General features: G+C 42.1%; 1 protein-coding gene across 2 annotated transcripts in view; it reads left to right on the forward strand.

The window, feature by feature from the left end:
* The window catches only part of VWA3B (von Willebrand factor A domain containing 3B), a 225,647-nt gene that overhangs the window by 129,168 nt on the left and 83,348 nt on the right, over nucleotides 1-13,131 (forward strand). For both annotated transcript variants that reach the window (XM_030827864.1, XM_030827865.1), the window contains 2 exons: nucleotides 1,788-1,886; nucleotides 4,946-5,128. In XM_030827864.1, coding sequence (XP_030683724.1) covers nucleotides 1,788-1,886; nucleotides 4,946-5,128 — 282 coding nt within the window. The remainder of the gene's footprint in view (nucleotides 1-1,787; nucleotides 1,887-4,945; nucleotides 5,129-13,131) is intronic.

Raw genomic sequence — 13,131 nt, forward strand, 5'->3', positions numbered from 1 at the left:
CCATCGTTTTCCTGGCCCCTCTCCTCCTATGGACTTTACAATTATGGAATTACTTGCTGAATCCTGAACAAGAAAGGAGTCTGGAGCATGCACCATCCTTTCTGTGGTTTCCTGCCTATCCTACTCATCCTTTGGAGTCTTCCCTGCTGTCTCCCCCAGAAGATGTATTTAGCAACTCACTCAGCTAGAGTAAGACAAATCCTACACTGGGCATGAACTTTTACAGCTTTTGGCACAGTGTTAGGTCGTCATTTTCTAGGCTTCCAACACCATCCTATGAACCCCCTTCAAGGCACAGAATTTTGTCTGGTTTTGTAAGTTATGTCTCAGATCTATCAAAATGTCTAGCACGTGGTACTTATGTGCTTACTAAGTATCTATTGAAATGAAAGAGAGTAAAGCCGAGGAAGGAGCCTTAGATGAGAGCAGCTGGATGGGTCAGGTCATGGGGTTCCCCATCATGGCTAAGTCTGAGTAAGTCTTAATGGGAGAGTGCCCATGGTATACGGTGAGGCTTGAGATGCCTTGGGTGGGGTGGGGGCTGGATGTGTGCTGGATCTTTGTCATTCCTTAGGCTGTCAGTCTCTGCTCCATTCTTATCCTGATTCTTGGGATGGGGGCAGAGTCTGTTCACCTATGGAAGTTGAAGGGTCTGGCCTCGCTTTAGCTAGGGTGTGGGTAATGTGACCCAGGCACCATCAGTCAGAATAACCTCCTAGGCTTTGACTTGAGAGATTGTGACTCCAGATGGCAGATCCAGCAGAGACAACCTTGGCAGTGGTGTCAGATGCACACCGATGCAGCTCCTGGGGTGGTAGTGGCAGTGAGCTCTGGTCCATCTCTTGTCAATACTCCCAGTGCCAGCAAGGAAAAGCACAGCGTCCAGCGCTCTGCAGTGGAACTGCAGTGGGGCCCCCACCAGGCAGCTCTGCAGCAGGATTGGGGGTCTCATTCCTGATGAGAGATCCCAACATAGGTTATCCCGTCCATTGGTGATGCTGTGAGCCATCCCAATGTCCTTTATCATAAATTCCTTCCTGCTTGAATCGACCACAGTTGTTTTTCTTGCTTACAACTGAAGCTAGAGTGATATAACGGAACTGAGATGAGGGGGACATTGAAGGAGGCTTTTGGATGTTTCAAAGTCCTGTATCTCTACTGATGGTCCCTTGGTAAGGATCATTTTTGCATATTAAGGAGAGTACATTCCAGTAAATAATATGTATCTAAAAATCCATTCCTTTCTATATTGATGAAGTGTTTAAGAGATTTTCTAATTTTTACGTGTTTACTATGATTTGAGAGATTGCTAAAAACAGAACTTGTCAAGTAATGTTAGTTATGTCCACATGTTCATTGTTAGATAGCTAATGATACCACACTCACGTTTACCAAATATTGTATCATGAATAAATCCTGGTTTGAAACCAATACGATGCCACAGTGTATTTAGGCTACATGTTTAAGCTCTGTTGACAGACAAGTGAGCAGTAACTGAGTTAGCATCTCATGTAGAAACACAAAAAAATAAAATTGCATTAAAAGCTCTGTCGTCAAGACAGGAAATCCACAGTCCTGGCTTCTAGCAGTCCGAAAGAGACTTTTAGGCACACCCTGGGATATGTTTCTTGGAATCACTGGGGTTAAGTTGTTATCTCAGTATAATTTTAATTTATCTTTCATCTCACAAGTACTCTTTCTTCTTTTTTGGAAGCAGAAAATAAATACTTGTTTGTGAGTTCTTTTTTGGGATTCAGGTGTGTCCTTGGTATCTCTTTTTTCCATAGATTGGAAGCTCCACAAACACCCTGAGTGCCCTGAAAACTGCTTTCGCCGATAAAGAAACACAGGCTATCTACCTTCTGACCGATGGGAGACCTGATCAGGTACTTATCAGAGCTGGGAACAAAGATGGCCTCACTGATGCTCTGAAAGCAAATGCTGGAAATGAGTCTGGGGGACCTTTTCAGCTGCCACCAAAAATCCGTGGAGATATACTTCCTTGGCTTAGGGACTCAGAGCTGAGGTGAGAAAATACACTGAGAGATTCCTTTGTCTCTGGAAACTCTGAGGAGAATTTATGAGACAGTGAATGTTGCCTGGTGAGTGTGACACACACCCCTAGCCTGGAGACCAGCCCCACAAAAGGAGACGTCTGCTGTCCACTGAAGACTGGTTTGTATTTTATTACAAATGAAAAGCGAGGAGATTTTGTTTGATTTTTTTTCCTCTGGAGACTCTGAATCTAAACATGTCACTGCATAATGTCCCTGGCTTTACCTCTAATGCTAACTTAGTACTCATTTAAACAAAAACATGCCTTTCTAGCGAAATGTCCTTTGTTTTGTTTAGCCCGACTGGAAAATATCTGAAAAGTTGTAGAGGAGTCTGTTCATCTTCTTTTGAGCTTTGTGAATGAAAGACGAGTACTCCAGGCATTAAATAAATAGAAGGATTTTCAGGCCAGCGTAATGTAAATTAGCAGCTAAAGTGAATTAGTGTCAACTCGTGTCCTTCCTTGTGAGATGGTTGCATACACAGACTGCTAGGCAAATATTCTAAAACATCCTGTGGCAAAAAGTTCAGGGCTTAAAGAGAGTAAGCATCTGGATTTTACTGCAGCTTTAGATTTATGACAGAAAGAGAGTGTGTAAAGTGAAAATTTATTTTAAATTATTTTTTCCTATCAACTTCACTGTGTTTTCTCTTCGGAAGCAGTTCATCGTGTCTCTCTTCTGTTCCATGTGTGGTGCCAGGGTCTGAGGCTATAAAGATGAGTAATAGCTCATCCCTGCCTTTGGGAAGCTTGTGCTTTGGGGAATGTGCTAGATGTATACAGTTTAATACAACACGGGAACAGGGTTGCCTGTGCTATGTCTAGGAGCACAGAGTGATGGATTTTGCTGTACAGATGGAGGGAAGGCCAGGGCAGGTTCCAGCGAGGTGGGGACATTTGAGCTGTGTCTGGAAAGAGAAGAAGGAATCTTTGGAACAGAAGACACCGTTGATGTCCTGGGCAGAAGGGACACAGAGGTGTGGAAATATGTGGGGGGCTCAGAGAAACAAGCTGAGGGCAGGGGCAACGGAAGAAGATCAGGGTGGAGGTGAAAAACATTGGGTTGAGGGAGACTGTGGAAGTCCTTGAATGCCACATTAGAAGGGTGGTGTCACCACAGAGAGGAACTCTCAGAGGAGCCAGCCACCCTACCCATCTGCATCTCAGAAACATGCCTCAGTTGTGCCAAGGAAAGGCTGGCACTGCCATGGCCTACTGCTGGGTCCTTGATGAAAGCTAGGAAGGACCTAGCCTCGGGTGGGAGCAGCAAGAATGGGAGGAGGGGACTGCCTGCAGACGTGAGCCGCAGGAAGCAGCATCGACAGGACCCCATGGCCAGTTTGGAAGCAGTGAGGGAGAGGTGAGGAGAAGGTAGGAGCAAGGCAGAAAGGAGTCAGGATGACTGATTCCTGGTTTACAATGATTTTGATATTAACGGATTGAAATGCAGATTTCAAGAAGAGGCAAGTGGGCTTGGGTGGCTGGCGGAGGAAGCTGTGTTTGCCAACCTCTAGTGAGTGCATGGGTGTCTAGAAGTCCCTAGAAATATGGAGCTGGAGTTTGGGGACAGTGTGGGCTGAAGATTCCGACTTGAGAGACATCTAGGCAAGTCAAGGTGTATTTTTCTTTTTAATATACTCTTACTGATTTTTAAAATTGTTTACACGATGGACAATTTGGAAAACACAGATAAGCATTAAAAAGGAGAAGATGTGGTTGGGTGGGTGTGCCACTTGGCCTTATCCTAGGCTGACAGCAGCTCCTGGCAAATAAAAGGTGCTCAACAAATATTTGTGGAATTCTAGGGAACATCATCTCATTTACTCCTCACAGCAGCCATTTAAGGAGGGAGTATCAGTTCTGAGCCACAGATGAGGAAACTCACATTAGACAGGACATGCCCTAGGCCATTCAGATGGGCAGTGCTGGATGAGCTTCAAGCCCGGGTCTCTAGCTCTGGAGCTGTTTCCATCATTCCATACAGCTGAAGACAGTGTGAGTGGGAAAGACTGTCATGTGTATCATTGTAAGCCCCACACCTGCTCCCAGTCTCAGGTGGTCCCTTCATGTTAAACTGGCATGATGTTCAAGCCCCAGGATGGTGCTGGGGAGCTGGGCAGAGGGTCAGAGTGCCCCTTAATGACAGAGGGAGCTCCATCCCTGCAATGGGAAACAGCCATTCCTGTCCTCCTGCCCCCTCCCCGCTGAGGAGTCCTTTCACTGGTTTATATCCTCAGAGCTTTGAGGAGAAGAATCAGAAAGTTGAAACAAACCTCTCACCACTGCAGACTAACCATGCCCCTTTCCAGCACTCATTCCAGCAGCTTCTCTGGGCTGTGGAGTGTGGGCCCACTCCCTGTCTAGCTCCTGTGTACAGTGAAGAAGCCTCTCTCAGCTCTGGGGCTCCTTAATCCATTTCTCACAGAGCCTGCCTGCTTTCTTCAGTTTCTAAGATGAATGCCCAGCACATGGGAAGACCTTTAATAAACATGTCTTCCTTCACTCTCTGTGGGAAGCAGTTGACCATAGCATGTTGGAAGCTGGAAATTGCTCTTTTGTAGCCCAGCACTTTAAATGCATGGACTCTAAGTTCAGGCACACCTAAAGTTGAGTGACTTGGTTGGCCGAATCTTTCGCCTAGCTTCTTTGTCCCACCCAACTGAGAGACCTCAGAGCCAAGGCCCATGTCTTATGGATCATTGTACGCTCACCATCTGGCAGTCTTTTCTTTGTTTACTGAATTGAATCAACATGTTTTTAAAAAGCCACTCACCACTGTATACAGAATTACTATTTGAGTATCTGTAGTAAATACTAAGGATTTTCATATTCTTTTCTTTCTCTTCTCTTTCCATCTCCCTTCCCCCTCCCCAAAACTTATCGTTTCAGCCACCTGAAATGGTTATAGACCAGGTCAAAGTTTTTCAGGAAATTCCTATTTATACCATCTCCTTCAATTACAATGATGAGATTGCAAACAGGTTTTTGAAAGAGGTTGCTGCCTTGACTGGAGGAGAGTTCCATTTTTATAATTTTGGTTGCAAGGATACCACTCCTCCAGAGGCTGTTCAGGTAAGAGCTTGGTGGACTAAGAAGGGAGCGTTCATTTATTTGAGCATTACAGGCTGGCGGTCCCTGGGTAATACCTTCGTTAAGAAAATAGCAACCATAAAGATAACTAAGTCAAAAAAATGAGTCGCTTAACAATGAGTGTACCAGTGTTTCTCAGAATGTAGCCCAAGGACCACCTGAGCTAGGGCACCTGAGCAGATTCCTGCATCCCATTTCAGAGATGCTAAAGCAGGTTGTAGGCATAGAGGCCCAGGAATTATAAATTAATGTATATATTTTGTTTTTCTTCTAAACTTTTTATTACAGAAAGTTCAAACATTACATAAAAATAGAAGCATATATAGACCTCCATGTACCTATAATTTAAATTCAACAATTATCAATATTTTGCCAAACTTTAGGAATCTGTGTTTTTAACAAGGATACCCAGGGAGCTATATGTGAAGTTTGTTAATCACTGCCATACATAGATATTTGTAGAAAATGAAACAATGTCAGATGTAGGTGGTTGGTTGCTTGCTGACCTCTCAGTCTATATAACCATTTGACCACCTGATAAAGCAATTTATTCTAATAAGCTAATGGGAGAAAGCAAATAAAATTCTGTTCTCTCATCCTCCAGACTTGGCCTGTGCATATGCATTTCAAGGATGCCCTTCTAGGGTGTGTGTTTGTTGTTTTATATTCTGAGGAGTGACTTTAAATCCAGATTCAGTGGGTAGCAGGACAAGTCAGAATACTGATCAGTGCTTCATGTGAGTGAGCTACCTGAGACTAGGGAATGAATCATCCAAAAAGCATTGGAGGGGCCAGTGCTTTAAGCTCACAGAGGGCTGGGAAGAGTGCTCCCATTAGTGAGGATTGAAAACTTCATAATCCTTTGGGCATTGGGTAAAGTACACAGGAGGGTCTTGCCTCGGTAGTGGGAGCAACCAAACACACTGCTTCCACCTAGCAAATCTTAAATGCAAGGCCTAAAAGGATCAAACTGTTTCCAACTAACTTAACTGCATCACAGAACAAACCCCAAGAATAATTACAAGAAAACAAAAATGTTCACCACCTAACAAAGTAAACTCAGCAATGCCTAGCATACAACCGAATATTACCAGGCATGCAAAAAAGTAGGAAAATACAGACCCATAATGAGGAGGAAAAACAAACTGAGGACTTAAAATGTACCCAGAACTCAATGTTACTATTAGAGCATTAAAACAGTTCTTGTAACTGTGGGGGAGACATGAAAGGTACAAGTAAGACACAAATTAAACTAGCAGTGAAAAATACATGGAATGGGATGAACAGCAGATCAGACGTTGCATAACACAAGACTAGTGAATTGGAAGGCAGCAATAGAAAGTATCCAAAATGTAACACAGAAGAAAGAGAATTCGAATTAAAAAAAAAAAAAAAAACAAAGAAACAAACCAAAACAAAAAACAGAGCATCAGTGAGTCGTGGAAAAATCCAAGCAGTCTAATAAACACATAACTGAAGCAACAGTGGCCAAAAATTTTCCAAATTGGATTACGGCTGTAAACACACAGATCCAAAAGAACCTCAATGAATCCCAAGCACAAGAAACATGAAGAAAACCAGACTAAGGCAGAATCAAACTTTCCAGAAGCAATGACAAAGAGAACATCTTAAAATAATAGAAAGAAGACACATTGTGCACAGAGGAACAGTAGTAAAGATGACAGCAGATGTCTCATCAGAAATAATGTAAGTGAGAAGACAGTGGAGAAACATGCTTAACATACTGAGAGACTGTCCATATAGAGTCTATGCAGACTGAAAATATCTTTCAAAGTGGAAGATAAAATAGACTTTTTAAGGTATATAAAAAGAGTCAGGTGCAGTGGCTCACACCTGTAATCCTAGCACTTTGGGAGGTTGAGGTGGGCAGATTGCTTGAGCTCAGCAATTCAAGACCAGCCTGAGCAACATGGCAAGACCCCACCTCTACAAAAAATATAAAAAGTAGCTGGGCATGGTGATTTGCACCTGTAGTTCTAGCTACTTTGCGGGGGCTGAAGCGGGAGGATCACTTGAACCCGGGAGGCAGAGGCGGCAGTGAGCCGAGATCACACCACTCTACTCCAGCCTGGGCGACAGAGTGATAACCTGTCTCATTAAAAAAAAAAAAAAAAAAAAAAAAAGATACACAAAAACTGAAAGAATTCATCACCAACAAGCCTGCGGTACCAGAAACATTAAAGGGGAGTACTTTAGACAGAAGGAAAACCTTACCAGATAGAAATATGAGTCTATGCTAAGGAATAAAAAGCATTGGTAAAGATGATGCTAACTGCATAGGTAAATATGTAAAAAAAAATTCTTATTGCACAATTATAAGAAAAAGTACAAGATAGACTTCCAGTTCTAGCAAAGATAGAGTAGTGCCATCCCTTGTAGGCCCACCATCTCAAAACCAGAAAGCCCTGGTTATAACTCCAAAAGAGGACAAAGGACTCATTGTCCCATCATTCTTCAACCATTGTGGAAGACAGTGTGGCGATTCCTCAAGAATCTAGAACCAGAAATACCATTTGACCCAGCAATCCCATTACTCGGTATATACCCAAAGGAATTTAAATCATTCTACTATAAAGACACATGCACACATATGTTTATTGCAGCACTATTCACAATAGCAAAGACATGGAACCAACCCAAATGCCCATCAATGATAGACTGGATAAAGAAAATGTGGTACATATACACCATGGAATACTATGCAGCCATAAAAAGGAATGAGATTGTGTCCTTTTCAGGGACATGGATGAAGCTGGAAGCCATCATCCTCAGCAAACTAATACAGGAACAGAAAACCACACACCACATGTTCTCACTTATAAGTGGGAGCCGAACAATGAGAACACATGGACACAGGGAGGGGAATATCACACACCTGGGGCCTGTCGGGGGTGGGGCAGAGGGAGGGAGAGCATCAGGACAAATGCATGTGGAGCTTAATACCTAGGTGACAGGTTGATAGGTGCTGCAAACCACTGTGGCATACGTTTACCTATGTAACAAACCCTCATGTTCTGCACATGTATCCTGGAACTTAAAGTTAAAAAAAAAAAAAAAAAATGACACTCATTGTCGTGTCATTCTCCAAGTTCTGAAGTCCCTTGGCAATGAGTCCTTGGGACTTTATTTCTATTCATGTATCCCAGACAGGGCACTGCAGAAGCCTCTCCAACCTGGGATCTCCAACAAGCACTGACAAAGAAATGCTCCAGGAAAAGCCTGTTCCCCACCACTCCTGCCCCAGCCAAATGACTGGGAAGAGCACAGCTTAGTAACAGAAAACCTTTTTGGCAATACCTGTCCTGCTCCCGTCATATACCATGGAAAAACTGCATCCCCTCCCCTGGGATTTCAGTGGTGCCAAACGGAGCTAACCTTTCACCCACTCTCTTGCTTCATGGAAGCAAGTGACTGTGCTCTGATCCCCCTGCCAAGTGGAATAGTAGAGCTGACCAGGGAGCTAAACTTCCATCCCTACGTGGTGGAAGCAGGCACCAATGCTCTGATTTCCCTGCTGAGGCTGTGTCAGTGAGGCTTAGTGGAAAGCTCATTCTCCTTCTGGAAGGAGGTGGTGCTTACATTCTCCTACTAGGGTAATATCAGAGGGACTGAGTGGGAAGCTGATCTCTCATCCCTGCATGGGCAGAAGCAGCAGTGCTCTGAGTCCCCCACCAGGGTAGCGTCCATGGTGCCCAGTGTCAAGCCAACCCTCCACTCCTCTCAGGCAGCACCACAACCTAACCAGGCAGTGTGAGGCCAGTTTAGTCACTGTTGTGCTTCGCCAGAGTCCTCATGTCAGCAGGACTCAGCATGAAGCTGAGCCTCTACAAAGACCCATTATCAATGAATGTGAAAAAGGAAGCGAGCTGGGAAAAGGCCATGCTCCGCTTTCCCCCATCCATGGTGTTAGTAATGGGAAGCCTCACCTCCACACTCACACAACAGCATGAGACCAAAGGAGAAGGTGTGAAACAGGACTAGCCCCCACGGTGGGCCTCCCCATAATGTCAGCAGGGCCCAGTGGAGGACTGAGGCTCCGCTTCCATTCAGCATTGACGAGACTGAAGGAGGTAGGGCTAGGTGGGCTATCAACTCCCTACCCTATCAACTCCCTGTCAACTCCCTACCCTTAAGAGAAAACTGTCCCACAAAAAGACAGTTGAACTCTTAATCCCGCCACTCTGACAGCTCACCTTGACAAAAATAGCTGGGAAAGCACACCAGATACATAGTTATGCCCAAGTGAAAGTGAAATTGATCGATAACAGTCCCCACACATATAAGAAGTACACCAGAGGAGGATGTTTACTTGGATAGGTGGGCAGAGCTTGCCAAAGGGACACAGCTGCCAGTGGCCCATCTGGGAAGCCTCGTTGTCTCTGCAGGCCTGAGACTCTCCTCTCCTGCAGAGACACATAAGAGTGTGTGGGAAGAACAGGCAGGAGAGGCCCAGCTAGAACCAGGGGCACCTTGCAGAAGACTCTTTGTCCCTGTGGGCCAAGGGCTCTCCTACCCTACCCAGTGACACAAGAACACCTGGAGGACAGCAGGGGAGGCGCCAAGAGACACCTGGAAGCCTGACAGAGGGAAACCCCTCCTGTCTCTTCAGGCAGCACCAGCAAGGACCAGTGGGGTCCAGAATGGCACCAGATCAGCAAAGAAGACCAAGATAATACCAAAAGCTTCTGAACATCAAACTTCCATTGGAGCAGAGACCCACAAAAGTAGGACAAATCTCACATGCTAAATTTAAGCAGGGCAACTAACAAGTAAAATAAAAGATTTTAAATAGGACCCAGAATCTTCTCACACAATAGGAAATGCCTAGGATCCAGTTAAAAAAGTGCCCATCACACAAAGAGCCAAGAAAGCCCCAATTTGAATGAGAAATGACAAACAAATGATGCCAACACTGAGATGAATCATATGTTGGAATGACCTGCAAGGATTTTAAAGAAGCTGTCATAAAAATGCTTTAACAATCAATTACAAATCCTCTTGAAACAAATGAACAAATAGGCAATCTCAGAATATAAGTAGGAATTATAAAAAAGATTCCAAGTGCAACTTTGAGAACTGAAAAATATAAGAGCAGAAATTTTTAAAACTTCAGGAGATAGGTTCAATAGTGAAGTGGAGATGACAGGATAATGTCAGTGAACTTGAGGTCAGAACAACAAAATTCAGTCACTCTAAACAACAGAGAGAAAATAGACAAAAAAAAAAAAAAGTTAAATAGAGCCACGAGGACCTGTGAGACAATGACAAAATATCCAGCTTTAGTATCATCGGAGTTCACCAAAGAGACAAGAAGGAGAAATGGAACTGAAAAAAAGTGACAAAATAATAGCTGAAAACTTCCCAAAGTTGGTGAAATATACAAATATACAGATTCAAGAATCTGAGTAAACTCCAAACAGGATAAGCCCAAAGAAATCCAGGCCAAGACATGTCATAGTTAAACATTTGAAAATTAAAGACAAAGAAAAAAATGAGAAAAATGACACCAATTCAATTGCAGATTTGACAGCAGACTTTCTGTCCAAGACCAAAGAAGCCAGGGGGAAAATGGCACAATATTTTTCAAGTATGAAAGGAAAGAACCATTAACCATGAATTTTATTATTTTACTTATTTTATTTTATTTTTAGAGACAAGAGTTTTACTCCATCACCCAGGCTGGAGTGCAGTGACACAATCTTGGCTCACTGAAGCCTAAAACTGTTGGGCTCCTGTGATTCTCCTGCTTCAGCCTTCCAAGTAGCTAGGACTACAGGCGTGTGCCACCATGCCTGGCTAATTTTTTTATTTGTAGTGATAGGGTCACACTATGTTGCCCAGGCTGGTCTTGAACTCCTGGCCTCAAGCAGTCCTCCTGCCTCAGCCTCCCAAAGTGCTGAGATTACAGGTATTAGCAACCCCAAACTTAATATTTCACAAAACTATCCTTCAAGGATGAAGGGGAAATAAAAATATTCTCAGATAAATAAAAACTAAAAGAACTTATTGTTAGAAAACTTATTTATATTGATTGTTTACAGTAGGTTTTTCAAGCAAAAGAAATTATAAAAGAAATAATTGGAGCATCAGAAAGAAAAGAAGAAATTATAAAAGAAATAACTGGAGCATCAGAAAGAAATTATAAAAGAAATAATTGGAGCACCAGAAAGAAAAGAAGAAAGAGCAGAAATATGGGGAGATATAATAGATCTATCCTTTTCTTCATGAGATTTACAAATCATATTTTTAATGATTGAAACAAAAGTTGTAACATCACCTAACACTGAAGACAATAATATTTAAAGCCGGAGAAGGTAAAGGGACCTGAATGGAAGTGATGTTTACATATTTTCATTGAAGGAGTAAAATGTTGATGCTGGGACTATTATAAGTCACATATATATGCTGTCATACTGACAAGATTCATTACAAAAGCAATACAAAGGGCTACATTCAAAAACTCTGTAAATAAATCAAAATAGAATTGTAAGAAAAAAAAAGTTTAAATAACCTGAAGGAAGGAAAGGAAAGAGAAACAGAGGAATGAGAAAACAAACCATAAAATACTGGAAGTAAGTGCTAACATGTCAATAATACTTTTTAAATTAGTGGTCTGATCACACCAATCAAAAGACAGATACTGGCAGTGTGAATTAAAAAAAAAAAAACACAACCAACCTATGTGCTGCTTTCAATAAACTCACTTTAATTCTACATAGGTAGGTTCATCTAAAAGCATTTTTTGAAATATATCGTGCAAAAATCCTCAACAAAATATTAGTAAAATGAATCCAGCAATGTATTAAAAATTATATACTATGATCAAGGGAGACTTACTGCATATATACAAGAATATTTGTTCTTTTTTTTTACCCAGGCTGGAGTGCAGTGGCGCAATCTTGGCTCACTGCAATCTCCACCTCCATGGTTCAAGCAATTCTTCTGCCTCAGCCTCCTGAGTAGCTGGGATTACATAGGCACTGGCCACCGTGCCCAGCTAATTTGTATTTTTAATAGAGACGGGGTTTCCCCATGTTGGCCAGGCTGATCTCGAACTCCTTACCTCATGTGATCCACCCGCCTTCGCTTCCCAATGTGCTGGGGTTACAGCCATGAGCTGCCCCACCTGGCTATTTGTTTTTGTATATTGGAAATATTTGTTCATTTGTTTCAAGAAATTTGTAATTGATTGTTTCAACATTAGAAAATCTATTAGTATAATCCAGCGTATCAACAGGCTAAAGAAGAAAAATCATATGGTTGTATCAATTGATGCAGAAAAAGCCTTGACCAAATTCCACACCATTCATAATAAAAACTCTTAGCAAAATATAAATAGAGGAGAACTTCCTCAACTTAATAAGAACATCAATACCTACATCTAAAGTCATACTTAGTAGTGAGAGGCTGAATGATTTCCCCTTAAGATTAGAAGAGAGTCAAAGACATCTATTCTCACCGCTGTGATTCAACATACTACTGGAAGTTCTAACCATGGCAACAAGGCAAGAAAAGAAATAAAAGGCATACAGATTGGGAAGGAAGAAATAAAACTTTTTATGTGTAGGTTAACATATTATCTACATAGAAAACCCTAGGAGATCTACAAAAAAAAAATCAAGAACTTTTACAAGATTTCAGCAAAGTTACAAAATTAATACACACACTTCAATCATATTTTATAAAGTAACAGTGAGCATGTGGAAGTGAAAATTAAATACCCAATACCACTTATAATTGAGTTTCAAATAAGATGAAATATTTATCCACCTAAAGAAGTATGTGCGGAAGTTTTATGCTGAAAATTACAAAATGCTGAAGATAACAAAGAAGATCTAAATGAATGGAAAGACATGTCCTGTTCATGGATTGAATGACTCAACATATTAGAGACGTCAGTTCTCCCCAGCTTGATCTATAGGTTTATTAAAATTTCTATAAAAACCCCAGAAAACATAGTTAAG

The sequence above is a fragment of the Nomascus leucogenys genome, chromosome 14 (assembly GCF_006542625.1).
Source record: "Nomascus leucogenys isolate Asia chromosome 14, Asia_NLE_v1, whole genome shotgun sequence".
NCBI classification, from domain to species: Eukaryota; Metazoa; Chordata; class Mammalia; order Primates; family Hylobatidae; genus Nomascus; species Nomascus leucogenys.